This window comes from Argiope bruennichi, chromosome 4, assembly GCF_947563725.1.
Source record: "Argiope bruennichi chromosome 4, qqArgBrue1.1, whole genome shotgun sequence".
Lineage (NCBI taxonomy): Eukaryota > Metazoa > Arthropoda > Arachnida > Araneae > Araneidae > Argiope > Argiope bruennichi.
Window position 1 is genome coordinate 117,049,580 of NC_079154.1, and position 15,167 is coordinate 117,064,746.

At 24.7% G+C, this 15,167-nt stretch overlaps 1 protein-coding gene across 1 annotated transcript; it reads left to right on the plus strand.

Moving 5' to 3' along the window:
* Positions 1-764: 764 nt before the first annotated feature.
* On the plus strand, positions 765-9,176 carry LOC129967013 (uncharacterized protein C3orf38 homolog). The gene is made up of 3 exons (XM_056081643.1): positions 765-1,084; positions 2,885-3,069; positions 7,983-9,176. Exons 1-3 carry the CDS (start codon positions 964-966, stop codon positions 8,532-8,534), a joined length of 858 nt encoding a protein of 285 aa, XP_055937618.1. The 5' UTR covers positions 765-963; the 3' UTR covers positions 8,535-9,176.
* Positions 9,177-15,167: the final 5,991 nt, after the last annotated feature.

Consider the following 15,167-nt stretch of genomic DNA (forward strand, 5'->3'; position numbering starts at 1 on the left):
GCAATCGATACGATCTGTCCAATGGAAGCGCTCGAAAGAAATCTGTGATTGGATTGAAAAGTGAATGGACCGGTTATTGGAATTATCGTATCGTATCATTGAATTGCATATCACTGAAATTTATCGGAGCGGGGATTTCACCGGAAAGTGCGAGGTTTCACTGGAAAGTGCGAAGTCACCGCTCCACTATACGGGAGTGACCGATATTCGTATTTGATGATGCACTATTCCATACAGATCATTTTTAATTGCTCGTGACATGATTGACTTTGATTACATGTACTCTGTTTACTGCTGGCGCCATCTATTGGTAGAATATAGGACTAAAGTAAACATTTTAAAGAAATGACATATATTTTTAACTCATCTTTTCCAGAAAATGGTTCACTCTAATAAATAAATTAAATAAATAGTTTTGAGAAAAAAAAATTTAAGAAGTAAGCTGAAACAGATAAATTAATTCAATCACACGTTACTTAAATTAGTAAATTAAGTATTAATTACAATTAATAAATTTTATATTTAATATTAAGTAATAATTTTTAATTAATAATATGATTGAAATAACAGATATTTGGAAAGCAGATTTAAAACGAACAATAGCAATATTATTGATTATTCAAAAAATCGTGGATTATGCATCTCTACTTTGCACCCGGTCGCTAAGAACTAGCAATGATGCTATGCTTGAGATGATGACAAAAATTACAATTCTGTGAAATAACACTAACACCTATTTAAGTTTTAAAATTTTACACCTTAATTTTATTTCTGTATTTCTTGCCCAGGAGTTATTTTCATGTGTTAGTATATGAAGTGAAATGAAACCAGCCATTGTTTTGATATAACTGAACATGAAACGAAACAAGGTTTGATAAGGGAATTGCAAAATAAATCTTCGAAATCTTGAAGCTGCTGTTTTTAATATGACAAAGAAAGTTAGCAGATATTTATTCTAAAAAAATGTTAACTCCTACTGAAGAATCTGGACTTCGAACCATTTTAAACGACTTTTCAGATTCTGATTTATTTTCTTTGGCAGACACGGTGACGAAGAGACTCTTAAATATAACAGATAGAAATGGTTTGCAATATTTTCGACGATTGTTAGACTTATTGAATCTAGAAAATGCAGTGATTATTCATACTTGTCTCATACCCTGCTAACAATTAAAAACAATATTTCATATGATGAAATCTAATCGAAATTTATCAAAAAATTTCTTGTTTATCATGGTGTTAAAATTTTTAAAAAATAATTCTTTACTAATGAGTTTACTTAAAAAAATAATATAGTTCTTCACTAATAGCGAAGAAATAATAGTTTACAAATGCAAATATTGGCATAAAATTTCACACTTCTGACAGTATATAAGCTGCCGTTTTAGCAGTTTATTAGCTAGAAGTGAAAATTTAAGTGATTGAAAAGTAATATGTACATGTTGATAAATAATATAATCATGCACTAATTTATGAGCAAGTTTTTATCTTTGATATAAAATTAAGCTTGTAAAGTAAAAAGTTGTTCTACTTATCATGTTAAAGTTTTTCTTGAGTTGTGAAGAAAAATTTATTAACTATTTATATTCTTATAAACAAATTTTTATTAGTTTTCATTCCATTCTTATAAAAATAATCATAACAACCTTTTAAAACACTGAGCCATTATTTGTTTTGTATTAAAGTTGATGGATAATCATACACTATTTTAACAGTAAAGAAATAACAAGATCCAGATCTTTCACCATTCATTAATTTCTCTTCAATAAATCTAAAATCTATATAACAGGTTGTCATCTATTTATTTAATTTATTATCTGCGATTTTTCTGAAGATATATATATTTGGTTGTTATAATACTGGAATACTATTCTTGTACAGAAATATGAAGTTTCTCTGTGAACTAATACAGTCCATGAAAATTTGAAAAAGTACATAAGATTAAATTAATTTTTCACCTGAGTTAATGCAAAGGGGATTAATATATTCCTGAACCACTTTTTAAAAAATAACTGTCCCATATATAGGTTTCTCATGAATTTTTTTTAATTAATTGCATACTTTCAAAAAAAAAAAGATCACAAAACATTGAGTAGATTAAATAAAGAAGAAAACTCTTCAAGTGTTTTTATAGAATAGAATTTACATTATAAATAAAATGGTGGTGAAGAAGTTAAATATTTTTTGCGATTTGATTCTTTTCTTTTTAAATCTGCTTTATATCTAATATCCTTCCACCTAGATCTGCTTTATATCTAATAAGGTTTTACTTCATTAAAAAAAATACAAAATGTTGTGATATGTATGTTTCATCTTAATTTTAAAATATTACTCTGATGACATGTTATCAAACGTGAAATTTAGAAGAACATGTTTGCAATATATGTCATTTTTTTCTCATTTATTTTGTATATATATTTTAATTTGTATTGACATGTTCATGATATTGATTTTCTATAGCTTCCATGTTCATGACTTGAAATACAGTAAATTATTTGAGATTTTTGTAAATCAAACTTCATTTTAAGTTTTTGTAAATGGTATAAAAGGGATATTTTTCTTTTAATTAATTTTATTGGACATAAAAGTAAATATCAAGAAGTTATTCCATTTAATTTTATTCATTTATTGAAAATTTATAAAAAATTTACTTATTTTTCTTTATTTAGTGTACTGGAATTTCATTAAAAAAATCTTCAACAAATATAAAAACACAGTAACTTTTCTGTAAAGAAGAGGGGAGGGAACCCATGAAGTTGCATTTTTTAAAATTGTATTTAAACTCTTTATTTAACTGTTATATGTTGTATATAAAATTTGTTATTATTTTTTTACATTTATCCCTATAAATTTGGTTTTGATGTTATTTCTATTTCTGTTTTAGCTGCTATCCAAGCAATATTGTCATGTTTAGAAAAGCCATCAGATCTTTTAAAACGACAGAAAGTAACAAAGAAAATAATCTTCAGTTATTTACTTAAAATAAAGCCGTTTGTTTCCCCAGAATCTACTAAATCCGATTTGGTGAAGATGTGTCTTAAAGAATGGCATTCAATTGAAGAATGCAAAGTAATTTTTTTTCATTATTTTTTATTTAGTAAATATTTTAGCTGTCTGAATATAATTGTTGTATTGGATATTTTTTGACTGAAATATGTTTATTATTTTTAATTATATTAAAAACATGCATTCCTGGAGGAAACATCCTGACAAAACTCTACAAGTTAATAGGGTTGCAGGGTCTGGTGACAGTCTCTGCCGTCAGATTAGAGATTCATGATTTTGTAACTGAATTCTGAATATTTATATTTGTTCTTGTATGTATATAATAATATATTTTCATTCTTAAAATTAATTATTTTTAAACTAGTTAAATTCAAAGTTAAAAAGGATTTTAATTTCTAAGTTGTGCAGATTTCTAACTTTCCTTCTTTTCTGAATCCTCCAATTCTATAACTTTAATTGCCTAACACTGAGTTGCAACGCGAAATTATTGCTGAGGAATAATTTCACATGCTGTTGAAATTATTGCTGAGCAATTTTTTTAGTAAAGCCCCTTACTTATAAATACTCAAACTCTAAATACTTTCTTGCTGCCTTTAGCACTGTGTTGAGAAAACACAATTCTGGTTTTTGATAATTATTCAACAAAGAAATTTTTAAAAATTGCTAAAAGATGAACATTTTGTCTAATAATGAAGAAAAAAAAAATAAAGCTTTGATTTAAAAAATGTACAATTATATTAAAAAATATATATATGATTAATGCTTAATGATGTTGTGCTCTAGAATCTTGAAGAAAATGCGGTCATAACATAAAACCATTACTCATTTTATTTGAAGGATTAAAGCTGAATTTTAATTATAGTTTTTGAGTATTAATGCCCGTGAGTCTGAACCATAAGATCAAAACACAATAAAGGAATATCAAAGTAATTAGGTAACCTTTTAACAATTCAGAATGGGAATTCTCTATTTCAGGTAGAAACCCAGAAGGGCCACCTAACTAGGAATATCGAGGGAATTTTTAGAGATTGGGAACAATTAGGAAAGCCTATTCTAAAACTAGATTTTTTAAAAAAAATAATGTTTATCTGACTCAACAGTGTCTTGCTCTTTTTTCTTATAAAGCAATGTTGACAACCAATGAAAATCAATCATTTAAAGACAGTGAGAAATGGAGACCATCCACATTTCTGTACATCCACCAGACAGTGAGATGTTTGCATTTAAATTTTGAAGTTGCCAAAATTGTGGCTATATAAAATTGTAACTCCACATTTGAGAAATATGTTCAATTCTGAAATACAGCTGTCATGTATCTACTTACAAAGGATTTTGCTTCAAATTATACTGGCTATTTTGAATCAATTAACCAGCCCATTAATTCTCTTACTTTTAAATGATATAGATTTACTAATATACTGTTTAAAAAATTTACTATTTTATCTTGATTTCATGAATAATTTTTATCTTAAATTAGTCCATGTGGTTTTATTCTAATTTTTTTTTTTTTTAATTTCCTTATACAAAACCCACTATTTTATGTAAATATTTTTTAAATGTACTGTAAAAAATTGCTGATGCTTTAATTCTCATTCTACAAGAGAAAGAGGGAAAATTAATAACACCTACTCATTCCTTTCAAAGATACCTAAAATTTCCTTTCTTGAATTGACTCATGTCAAGGAAATCTGTAAAAAACCCCTAAGTAATTATGCTAAAGGAGAAATTTGTTTCACTTTCCTCTTATGTTGTAATGTAAACAAACACATCTTTTTGTTCTGCCCTGTGTACAAACCATAACTACCTAAAAAAATATATTGAAATTGATTCCGAAAGTGTCTTTATTTCGGTCATTTGCAACTATATGCAAACTTATATTTCATACATAATCTCTGAAAGTCTTTGCTTTTTTTTCTCAGAATGTCTATAATTAAAGAAAAAAAGGTTTTTGTATTGATGGAAAAGGCAATATATAATTAAGCTTCAATTCCTGTTGCTTATATGATTTTCACGTTTTCAACTATAATAAACATTTTTTTTTTAATTCAGAAAGAAAAAAATTGACAATTCTATTTATTTTTAAAGTTAAGTCAATTAAACTACATGTTACAGACAAAAATATGAATAGTTGTGAATTTTAAATATTCTAGTTAAATTAGGTGTAAAATATTGATCTTATTTTGTAATCCAGAAATAATTTATTGTCTATTACTGCATGTGATACTAGATTTTTTTTCTTTAATATCTTTTTGTGAAATTATAAAGTATCTGATTGTATTAAAAATTGTTTTGAAGTATTGATTAAGAAATATTAGCTATTGCTAATATTTTAAAGCATTTTTTTTTTCTTTGCTTATTTTGTACATGCATTTTTTTTTCTCTCTGAATATTGGGAGTTGAATATAGATCTTTTGCTAAATTATGGAATCTTCAAAGTATTGTATGAATATTATTGCCCCTATTTTTTTCAACATTTTTTTATTCTGTATATCTTCAAAAAGTCCATCTCTGTTGAACAAAATGCAACTAAATTTTAAAATAGTACTAAGCACATAAATTTTTAAAAAAATTTGTTACATTATAGTTACATTTTTACATTTATTATATGTTATTAAATATTGTATTCTATTTTTAAAAAAATTATTACATTACATTACATATTTCTCCTGTAATTAAGAAAAGAAACGTACAATTTTTCTTTTAAGTTTTGATATATCTGAAAATTATTTTTGTAACAAAAATTTACAAAATTAATCTATGCTAACTGCCTTTTCTTTAATTTAGATTTTAATTTTTTGCAACAAAGAAAATATAAGGTGAAAGGGGTCATTTTTCACTTTTCTCAATGACTAATTATTTTTTCTTAATGGCTAATGGGCATATATATTGATAATGTTGCTGTCATTGAATAATTTATTTTATTTTGATACTATATTTCTTTTAGTTTAAAAATGAATGGTATATATATATATATCGTATTTGTGAATGTTTTTCTCCTTTTTTGTTTGTGGTATTATTGTTTAGATTTGTGTTGGATGTGGACAGTAAGAATAACAAACAGTAAGAAAAAACAGTAAGAATAACAAACAGTAAGAAAAAACAGTAAGAATAACAAACAGCCCACTAGAAACATAGTTGATCATTTCATTCTTAAACACTTTGCCAATATGTATGTGATATTGTATTATATCTTTAGTAAATCTGGAACAAAAAGCTTATAAATATGAATATTTGCTGAATGATTCATCTTGGGTAGGTGAATGCTCACCTAGATAAGCACGCCTCTTTCGTGTTGTATTTGTTGATTAATATATTTGTAAAGAAAAATATTCACAAAAATGAAACTTAATGAGTGAAAATGATTTTTGTTTTGTTTTCAGGTATTACATTTTATTTATTTTCTATTAATTTTAATTTGAAGGAGTAAAACTATTTTTCACTTACTATTAAGAGCATATGTACAATAAATAAAGAAAATGAAGCGAGATCATTCTGAAATTTTAAATGCATCTGGGATAAAAAATTTAAAAAAAAATTAAGGAAAATCAAATAGCAGAAAGGATAACCTCTCTGAAAGTGGAATTAAAATGTGAGCATTGCTCATTGAAGTAAGACATTAACTATTTGAAAGCTTAAGTTAGTTGAATTTACAGCTGTTAGCTTCCATAAGGGATGAAAAACCTATGTAGCTCAAAAGTCCTCAGTGTTATTAACATGTATCCAGTGCATTGAATGATTATATTAACAATTCTGTAATTTTTTTTAATTAAAATGTTTCCAACTTATTATCATGTTGTTAGATGTTCTCGTATAATACCAATAAAATGCACTCCCATTTTAATTGCTAAGTAAAGTGAAAAAAGTGAATTTGCAGCAGCATATAAGGTAACATGCAATTTGATGTTAAATTATATGGGGAGTAGTAACATTTTTGATTTTGACATCATGTGTATTATGTCCTCTATAGAGGTTCAGGTACATAATGAATTGAACAGGTATATGGTTATTGAAGACTTAAATGTCAATAACAATTTGAAGTTAATAGTATTTTGATCAGAGAACTATGAATATCAAGAGATTTAATATAGAATTATGTATAAGAGATTTAATTCACATCAAATACAACTATAATTTCCAGCAATCAAACTATTTGCCAAAGGTAGCTTGTATAAAATATGATGCTGTATGTATGGTATATAGTGCTTCTAAATCAATCAATATTTATGTGATGCAAGTATTTGTTATGTCTGTGTTAAATTTACATATTTTTTAAAATTTAAATTGAATTTGTTAACATGATTAATAATAGTGTAGGAATAATTTGGTTTATAAAATATATATGTGAACTGATAGATCACAAATCAGGAAAATGAAATATTTTTTATAATCTCAAAAGTATGCAAAGCATGTGGTTAAATTTTATTTTTATTATTACAAAATTTAAGGAAATTTATTTTGTTTCACTATTTTTAGTTAAAACAAATTATGAATGAATACTTATTTCAAGTATATTTGCATTTAACGATGGAATGAAGTCAGATAGGAAAATATATTCTCGCACTGTTATTTATGCTATCTTTAAATAAGGTATATATGGTTGGTTATCATAATATACTATTTACCAGTTATAGAGTAAAATTTAAACAAAATCTACAATTTTAGGAATAAATGATTTCATTTTTCAACCAAGTTGTTTTACAGTTGAAAACACAGAAATTGCTTTTTTTTTATTAATCAAATTTAATTCAGTTAAGTTTTATTCAGTTATCTATAGTTAATTTTTGTTTTGTTTCTTGAATACTAGTAATATTTTTATTAATCGTATGCATGATACTATACCTACTGGTACATGTATTTGATTTATGTTACTGTTAATGATCCTTTAAAATACTACTAATATGTTAAAATCTTCATCTTTTCAAAAACTTTAAATTATTATTTTTTTAATTAAGTCATTTTTTTTTTTCATTTTTCAGAACACTGACTATGAAAATAATGAAAATACTTCCACTGTCACTAATTCAAGAGTGTCACAACTTCCACAGCAAAACAGTTTTGATATGTTGAAAGCCATGGGAACACAGTTTGCTATGTGGTTCTTTCCAATTTATAATACACTTCAAGATTTTGGTCCTGAACATTTTTGGGCGGATTGTAAATTAATGGGTGAACTTAAAACAGCCAGAGATAGAAAAGAGGTTACTGTTGTCGGAGCCAATGAAGTCGTTAATTTTCTGAGAAGTTTAATTATGAATGACAAATTTTATTTTGATGCCAACACTTCTCAGGACTCTGTAACAAGTGAACAGGACCCTCATGGACTGGTTAGAATATTAGTAAGTGGTGTGGTCCATCAAATGTCCAATTGTATTGGTTTGTTTGATTGTTTCTTTGGATTGGTGAAAAATCCTGCTTATAATGACAATTGGAAAATCAAATGGATTCATATGAAAATACATGTTAATAGTATCAATGAAGGAAGTCTTCCGCCTGCTATTCAGTTGCCTAGCATTTGCCAAAGAGCTTGATCTTTCAAACAAAAATTATTAAAAATAAAAGATTTTCTGTATTTTTACTGAATTTCCACATATTTCTTTTTTTTAAAAAAAGGTAACTGCTGCAGTAGATATGCAATTGTCATTTTGTTTTGTGTTGCAAAGTAATTACTGGTATTACACTTCTTTTAAAATTTGGTTTGTATATTTTAGGGCTTATTAAGTGCAAACTAAATTTTATTTCTATAATTAATATTATATTCTTCCTTTTTAAGATGAAAGAATTGGTTTGCTTTCAATTCTTGATATAGTAGTAGTCTATTAAATATTTCTTAAATTCCTCTTATTGTACTATGAATTCCAGATTTATGGTTGATACAGTATAACATAAAATATTATTTATTTAGTTTTGTCTTTGTTGTGAATCTAGTTAAGGTTTTTTCAAAAATTTCGCTCTAAACATTTGTGAAAGATTTTCCCAATATTAATATTTGTTTCTTTATTTTTATTGCATATACCTATAATTTTTTTAAAAAGTATCAACTATTCCAAGATGTAAGTTTTAAAAGAATTTGATTGAAGTTTGTGATATGTTCCTTTATTTAATAAGGTATACATGTTTTCTATATTATATAATTTCATTAATAATAACAGATTTGCCTCATAGCAGTTAATTATTTTATTGTTCTGTAGTTAAAATTCTTTAGATTTATTAAAAGACTTTTTTTACAGGAATAATATACAGTTATCAATTTTAATTATGATTGATATATTTTTATTTTAAATTAAGAATGATTGATTGCATCAGAATTATTATTTATATTATTTAAAAATTTTCAAGACCTGCAGCAGTTTACTTTTAATATTTAAAATATGTATTTATAAAGTGCCTAAAACTTTATTTGAACAAATGAATAGAAAAATTATGCAAAGGAGCATATATTGTATAGTTTTAAATCAAATGAATTACTGATTTCAGTTATTTGGATTATTCAGGAATTTTATGTTTTGCAATAAATTTTATGTATATATATTAGTTTACATTTTTGACCATTTTTTTTTCACAATTTAAGTTGGAAAACTATAGAATTAACCCAGTTATTTTTTAAGATGCTTCCTAATTTCCAATTTATGTTCATAATGTTAATATGTTAGTAACCATAAAGATAAATTTTGTTATTTACTGTAGAATTAATAAATAAAAAACCTTTTTAAAATTTTTGCCTCTTAGGACCCCTTTTTGTCTGAAAAGAAGGGGGGGGGATCCAATGTCTTATTTTATAGACAAGCTCACCAAGGGTATTTACAACAAAAATAAATAAATTGTGGAGGGATTTATCATCATTTCTTTTCTTATCAAGTTGAAACATGAGGCCACTGTGTCAAATATTCCTTTTAATTGATGTAATTTTATATGAAGACTTATTCTGTAAATATTAATTCAAAATTTCTTTGTTAGAAAAATTCAGATTTGTATAAACTAAAATTTTAAACCAGTTTAAGATAAGGAAATCATCCTTGAAATGCATTTATAATGAGGATGATTTGAGTTATATATTTATTTTAATACTTTAAATTTTCACGTTAAGTTTGTTCAGCTTCCAAAAATACTGTATTTCCCAATTTTATATGAAAACAATAAGCATGGATATGTTTGAATTTAGTTGATGAAAATTATTGTTCCTTCAAGTTGTTTGATTTGAACCTTTTTTTATGTATTATGGTGGCAAACAGAAATAAATATGAACAACTATCCAGTTTATATATATTTCTGATTTTATGGGCAATAAAAAAACATGCATAATTCTTGCTAATAGTGAATATAATATCCTGTTGGCTTATATCATACTTAACATTCTTAAGTAAAGCATGAGGTTAGCATCATGCATTTTAATTTTATTCAGATTACTCCAAACATGGCAAGGGTAACTCTGCTGTAATTAGATTAAGCATGGTATTTTTTTTTTTTTTTTTTAAATATAGAACGTTTAAATAAGAGTATATTTTTGAGATTTTTTTTTTCTCGTCAATCATAAGCATAGATAGAAAAGATGGGTTAATTAAGACTTTTAGTGTATCTGTTACCAAATAAAAAGGGGAAAGTATTTTATAAAATACTATTTCATGGAAAAGAAATAACAAGTCTAGGGAAAGTAGGTTAATATAATTGCATTCAACTGAATGCTTAAAACATTTTACAAATCAGACATTAACAAAAGTATTTACAGCTAAGAATATAACTGGTGTTTAAAAATAATTATATTAACTGAATATAGATAATTAATAATTTCATAGCAGCGTTACTTAGAATTCAAATAAATTTACCTAAAATAACCATTCTGATCATTTGAAGTAAATTATTTGCAAAATTTCTTTAAAATCAATAGTTTTTTTTTTTTTTTAATTTTATGCAATTATTTTTTTAAATACACTGCCGAATAATATTTTCCATAATTTGGGACCGTATTTCAACAACTCTAATCTTTATTTAAATACAAAGAACCAATTAAAATATGGTAAAAGATATTTAACAGAATTTAATTTAATCTTAATTAGCATTTTTAGCTAGGTTTCATTAAATCGTTTTTACATTAATCATAAAAAAATATAATTACTGAAATAAATGTTGATTATAAAAAAATTACTTATTCTATATAAATTTAAATGGAATATTAACAATTATATTACAAAGATATTAAGTATGATTTAATTAAATCAAAAGTTTGGTTTAAGTATTGATATATAACAGTTATAAATGTATCTGAATAATGAAATAAAAATATCAAAATAATTATTGTTCACATATCTTTCATTAAAATATTCAAGGCTTATTAAATATTTTGTAGTATCTTTGTTTCTATATATTATAAATAAAACAAGCAAAAACCCAGAACTAGTATTTAAAAAAAAAAAAAAGGCTTTATGTTCGGTAGGCAAATTTTGAATACTAATGCAATCTTCTTTTTTTTTTTTTTAAATGAACAAGTCATTCACCCTAGAAAGTAAACTTTATTCTATACAAAAAGTTTGAAGCAGGTGAAGTTATCACCTACAATCAAAGCTCAATGATTGGAACTTTAGAGCTAAAAGAAGTAAAAAGTATAGAAGAAAAAAACAAAATTCTTATTTAAAATAAATAGAACAAGTTCCAAACACAGAGTTACTGCATTAGCCACAGACAATGAGTATTTCTTTTACATGAGATGGCAAAGCCACATTTATGTATATAAATAATTTAAATGCATTTGAAGAGTTATTTAAATATATTCTATCTACATATAAATGGGCAGTATATTGTATAGATGCTTTTGCAAAACTCAGTGTATGCATGAGAGTGTCTTAAAATAAAATAGCACTTTTTTGCAACATTTTTTTTTACACAAACTTAATTAATTTCACACTACTTATAATTTTTCTTCTGTTACATAGTTTCCACTTTCTATTATGATTTAAAAAAAAACATGCATTAAATAGATATATATATATAATTATATATATATATATAAATCTCAAAATTACTAATAAGAATATATAAACAAAATTTCTGAAGCACTTTTCTAATTTCAAATTTAATCAATAAATGTTTGTCAATATGTAAAACTTTATTATATAAAATCAACTTCACAACTTAGCTACATAAAACAAGCTAAGTATTGCCATAGTTACCACAAGATGATAAAAAGTACATTGCAATAATATGATAGATAATGAGACAAATATTTTTATGATAAGCTTTGAAAATGAAAAAAAAAAAAAAAAAAAAATTATATTTGTCTATAAGCAAACAATAAGGAAAAATCAAAGAAAGCAATGAACATACTCACTCAAGCTATGCCATAATATGCATGTACTTAAATATTAAAAAAATTGAGCCAAAATAAAAGTATGCATTTCAATAATTCGAAGTTTTAATACACACTTATATAAAAAGAAAAACATTTAAACACTTAACACTAATAAATACACAGGCTCTAGTGCAGAACGACATATAAAATCTACACTTACATTTAAATTGAAGCAATATTTGATTTCAAATTAGAAAGAGAATCTTAAATCTCAATAATACACTGGATATTGAAAATAATCCGTTGTGAATCCTATAGAAAATTTGAGTTATATACAACTAAAATATTTTGTTCTCAGAAAATCTAAATTACTTTTGCTAAATAGCTAAATGATTTGAAATTGTTTCTTGGAAAATATTCAGTAAAAATATTTAAAGGAGTCATATATCAATAAAGAAGATTTAATTGCATAAGAACTTTTAAAATAGATATACCTTTTTAATTACTTTTCATATTATTTTTGTTGAAATTTATTAAAACATATAGGAAACTAAATTTTCTTCCTATTTATACTTCATAAACTTGTATTCTAATGAAAATTCTGACATGATCTTTAAGTGCCTATTCAGCATAATATTTTGAATTTCATATTTGCACAAAAATAATCTGTATTGAAAACATGGTCAACTCCAATAATCCAGAATTTCATTGTTAAGGCAAAATATAACATATTACTGCATTTTTCATCAAACCTTCCATGTATTTTGTTAACTTAAATACCTATATTGCATAAAAATAGTGGAAAATTTGTATACTTTTCATGCAATTATGAAACAATCTGATAAATCAATATAATACTAATTGTAAACATAAAAAAAATAATTTTGGTAAAAATATACAATATAAATATTCCAATAAAATTTAATTTCTTGAAGTGGAAAAACAAACCACACACCAGAATAAAACAGTATAAAAGACAGTACAAAAGCTTGATGTCACATAATTTAAAAAAGACAATACACTGTACAGAGAACTAAACTATTACACACATTTACCAAGAGAAGAAAATATTCAGATTACTCAGTATTGTTTGTGAGTGTAATGAAGAAAATGCTATCATTTTCCATGTACAGGGTGATTTAGAATTTACAGACAAAACTTGCAAAGGTTGTAAAGTACACTATAACAGATCTTTATTTAGTCAATTTTTTGTATAAAAATGTATAGATTAAATTACTTGTTAAAGCACAAATATATAAAAAATATGAACAAGAACATAAATTGTTTACTAATTATAGCAATGACAATTATTTAAAATTTCTAAAATAGTTGAAAACTGCATCCACATATGCTTGGCAGTGCTATATAATTTTAAAAGTGCCCGATATTTCTTGAAATCAGTTTCAACCATGTTAGCTCAAAAATGTATATCAAGATCTCCATCAACATTTCCAAGCATGATTAATGGTGGTGGATACAATTTTGATTAATTTTTGCAAGTGTTGTTGCGAAAAAACATTTACGAATGATGCTATGATTCAATAATTTGTTTCTTCTGATTTTTTTTTGTATGTTTGTGCCACAACAGGTCACTTCTTCTTTTTATAAAGCTATTCTTATCATCTAGTTCTGATTCTTATTTTCTAATTCTCTTTAATTCTAAATTTCTCTACCAAATATGTTTGTCATATAGTAGTCTACCAACCCTTAGAGTTTGGAAAAGTTTTCAATTACCCTGTATACAAAATTTTAAGTGGACTTTGTTCATTTGGTCGTTAAAGATTATTCAACTGGGAATGAAAAATCTGTACAGTACACATACAAGTACTACAACAGCAAAATTTGTAGATATCTTGAAATTTTTAAATCTAAAACTACTCACACAGTGAAATACACTTAAATTGGCATCTGCTAGATGATTAACATTTGCACAGAATATGTACATACTTTTGTACTTTATCAAGCTTCCCTTACAATTTTCTTTTGCCTCAAACCTTAATAAACAGACATAAAAAAAACTTTTTTAATAAGTTTAGCGGCCTAGGTTTCACATATATTCTCTGCAAAAATGTGGGACAGAAATTTCATTTTTAAGTAAAATTTTTTATCTAATAAACACAAAATTTATGATTTAGCAGAAAATTTGTAGTCTTTAATATGTATAATTTCTTAAATAATACAAAACACTGTGATTAGATACATAAAAAAAATCACTATTAAAGATGAGAATAAAAATAAAATTTTGAAACTGGACTGTACAAAGGACTAACATAATCTTGAAATTTTTGTTTTAAACTTAACTTATCAATTAAAGGAATAAGACACTCAAGTATAATACTTTAAAAATATACAATTTAAAATATCCTATAAAGAATTTCAATGGCTTTTAAAATATTACACAATAATATGTACAGAGTAATAATATATATTTTAAAGATAAAATAAGCATATAAAAAATTTTAGTAAATATTGTGGCTACAAAATCATTATGTTTATAAAGCTATTTTAGTTTATGCTAAAATCTTTTAAAGTAATCTAATCAGTTTAATCTCAAATTATAAATTTAATAATTTCAACTTGATTAATTTTTCTTAAACCACAGTAAAAACTTTCTAAAAATAAGATCTCCATTTGAAAAGCATTTTTAAGTATTCTAGGTTCAAAAATGCATCCAAATCCTTTTAAAATATTAATCAAAAGATATTATTTCAATCAATTTTTTCTTTCATCTTAAATGTTATTAAATAATGCATTTAAAGAAAAAGTTCTACAAATTTATAAATTAATTTTAAAAAAGTTTCCCATATTATTTTTATTAGACATCTAAATTAAATAAGTTATTATCAAAGCTTAAAAACATGCTTTAAGTGAATCATCAATT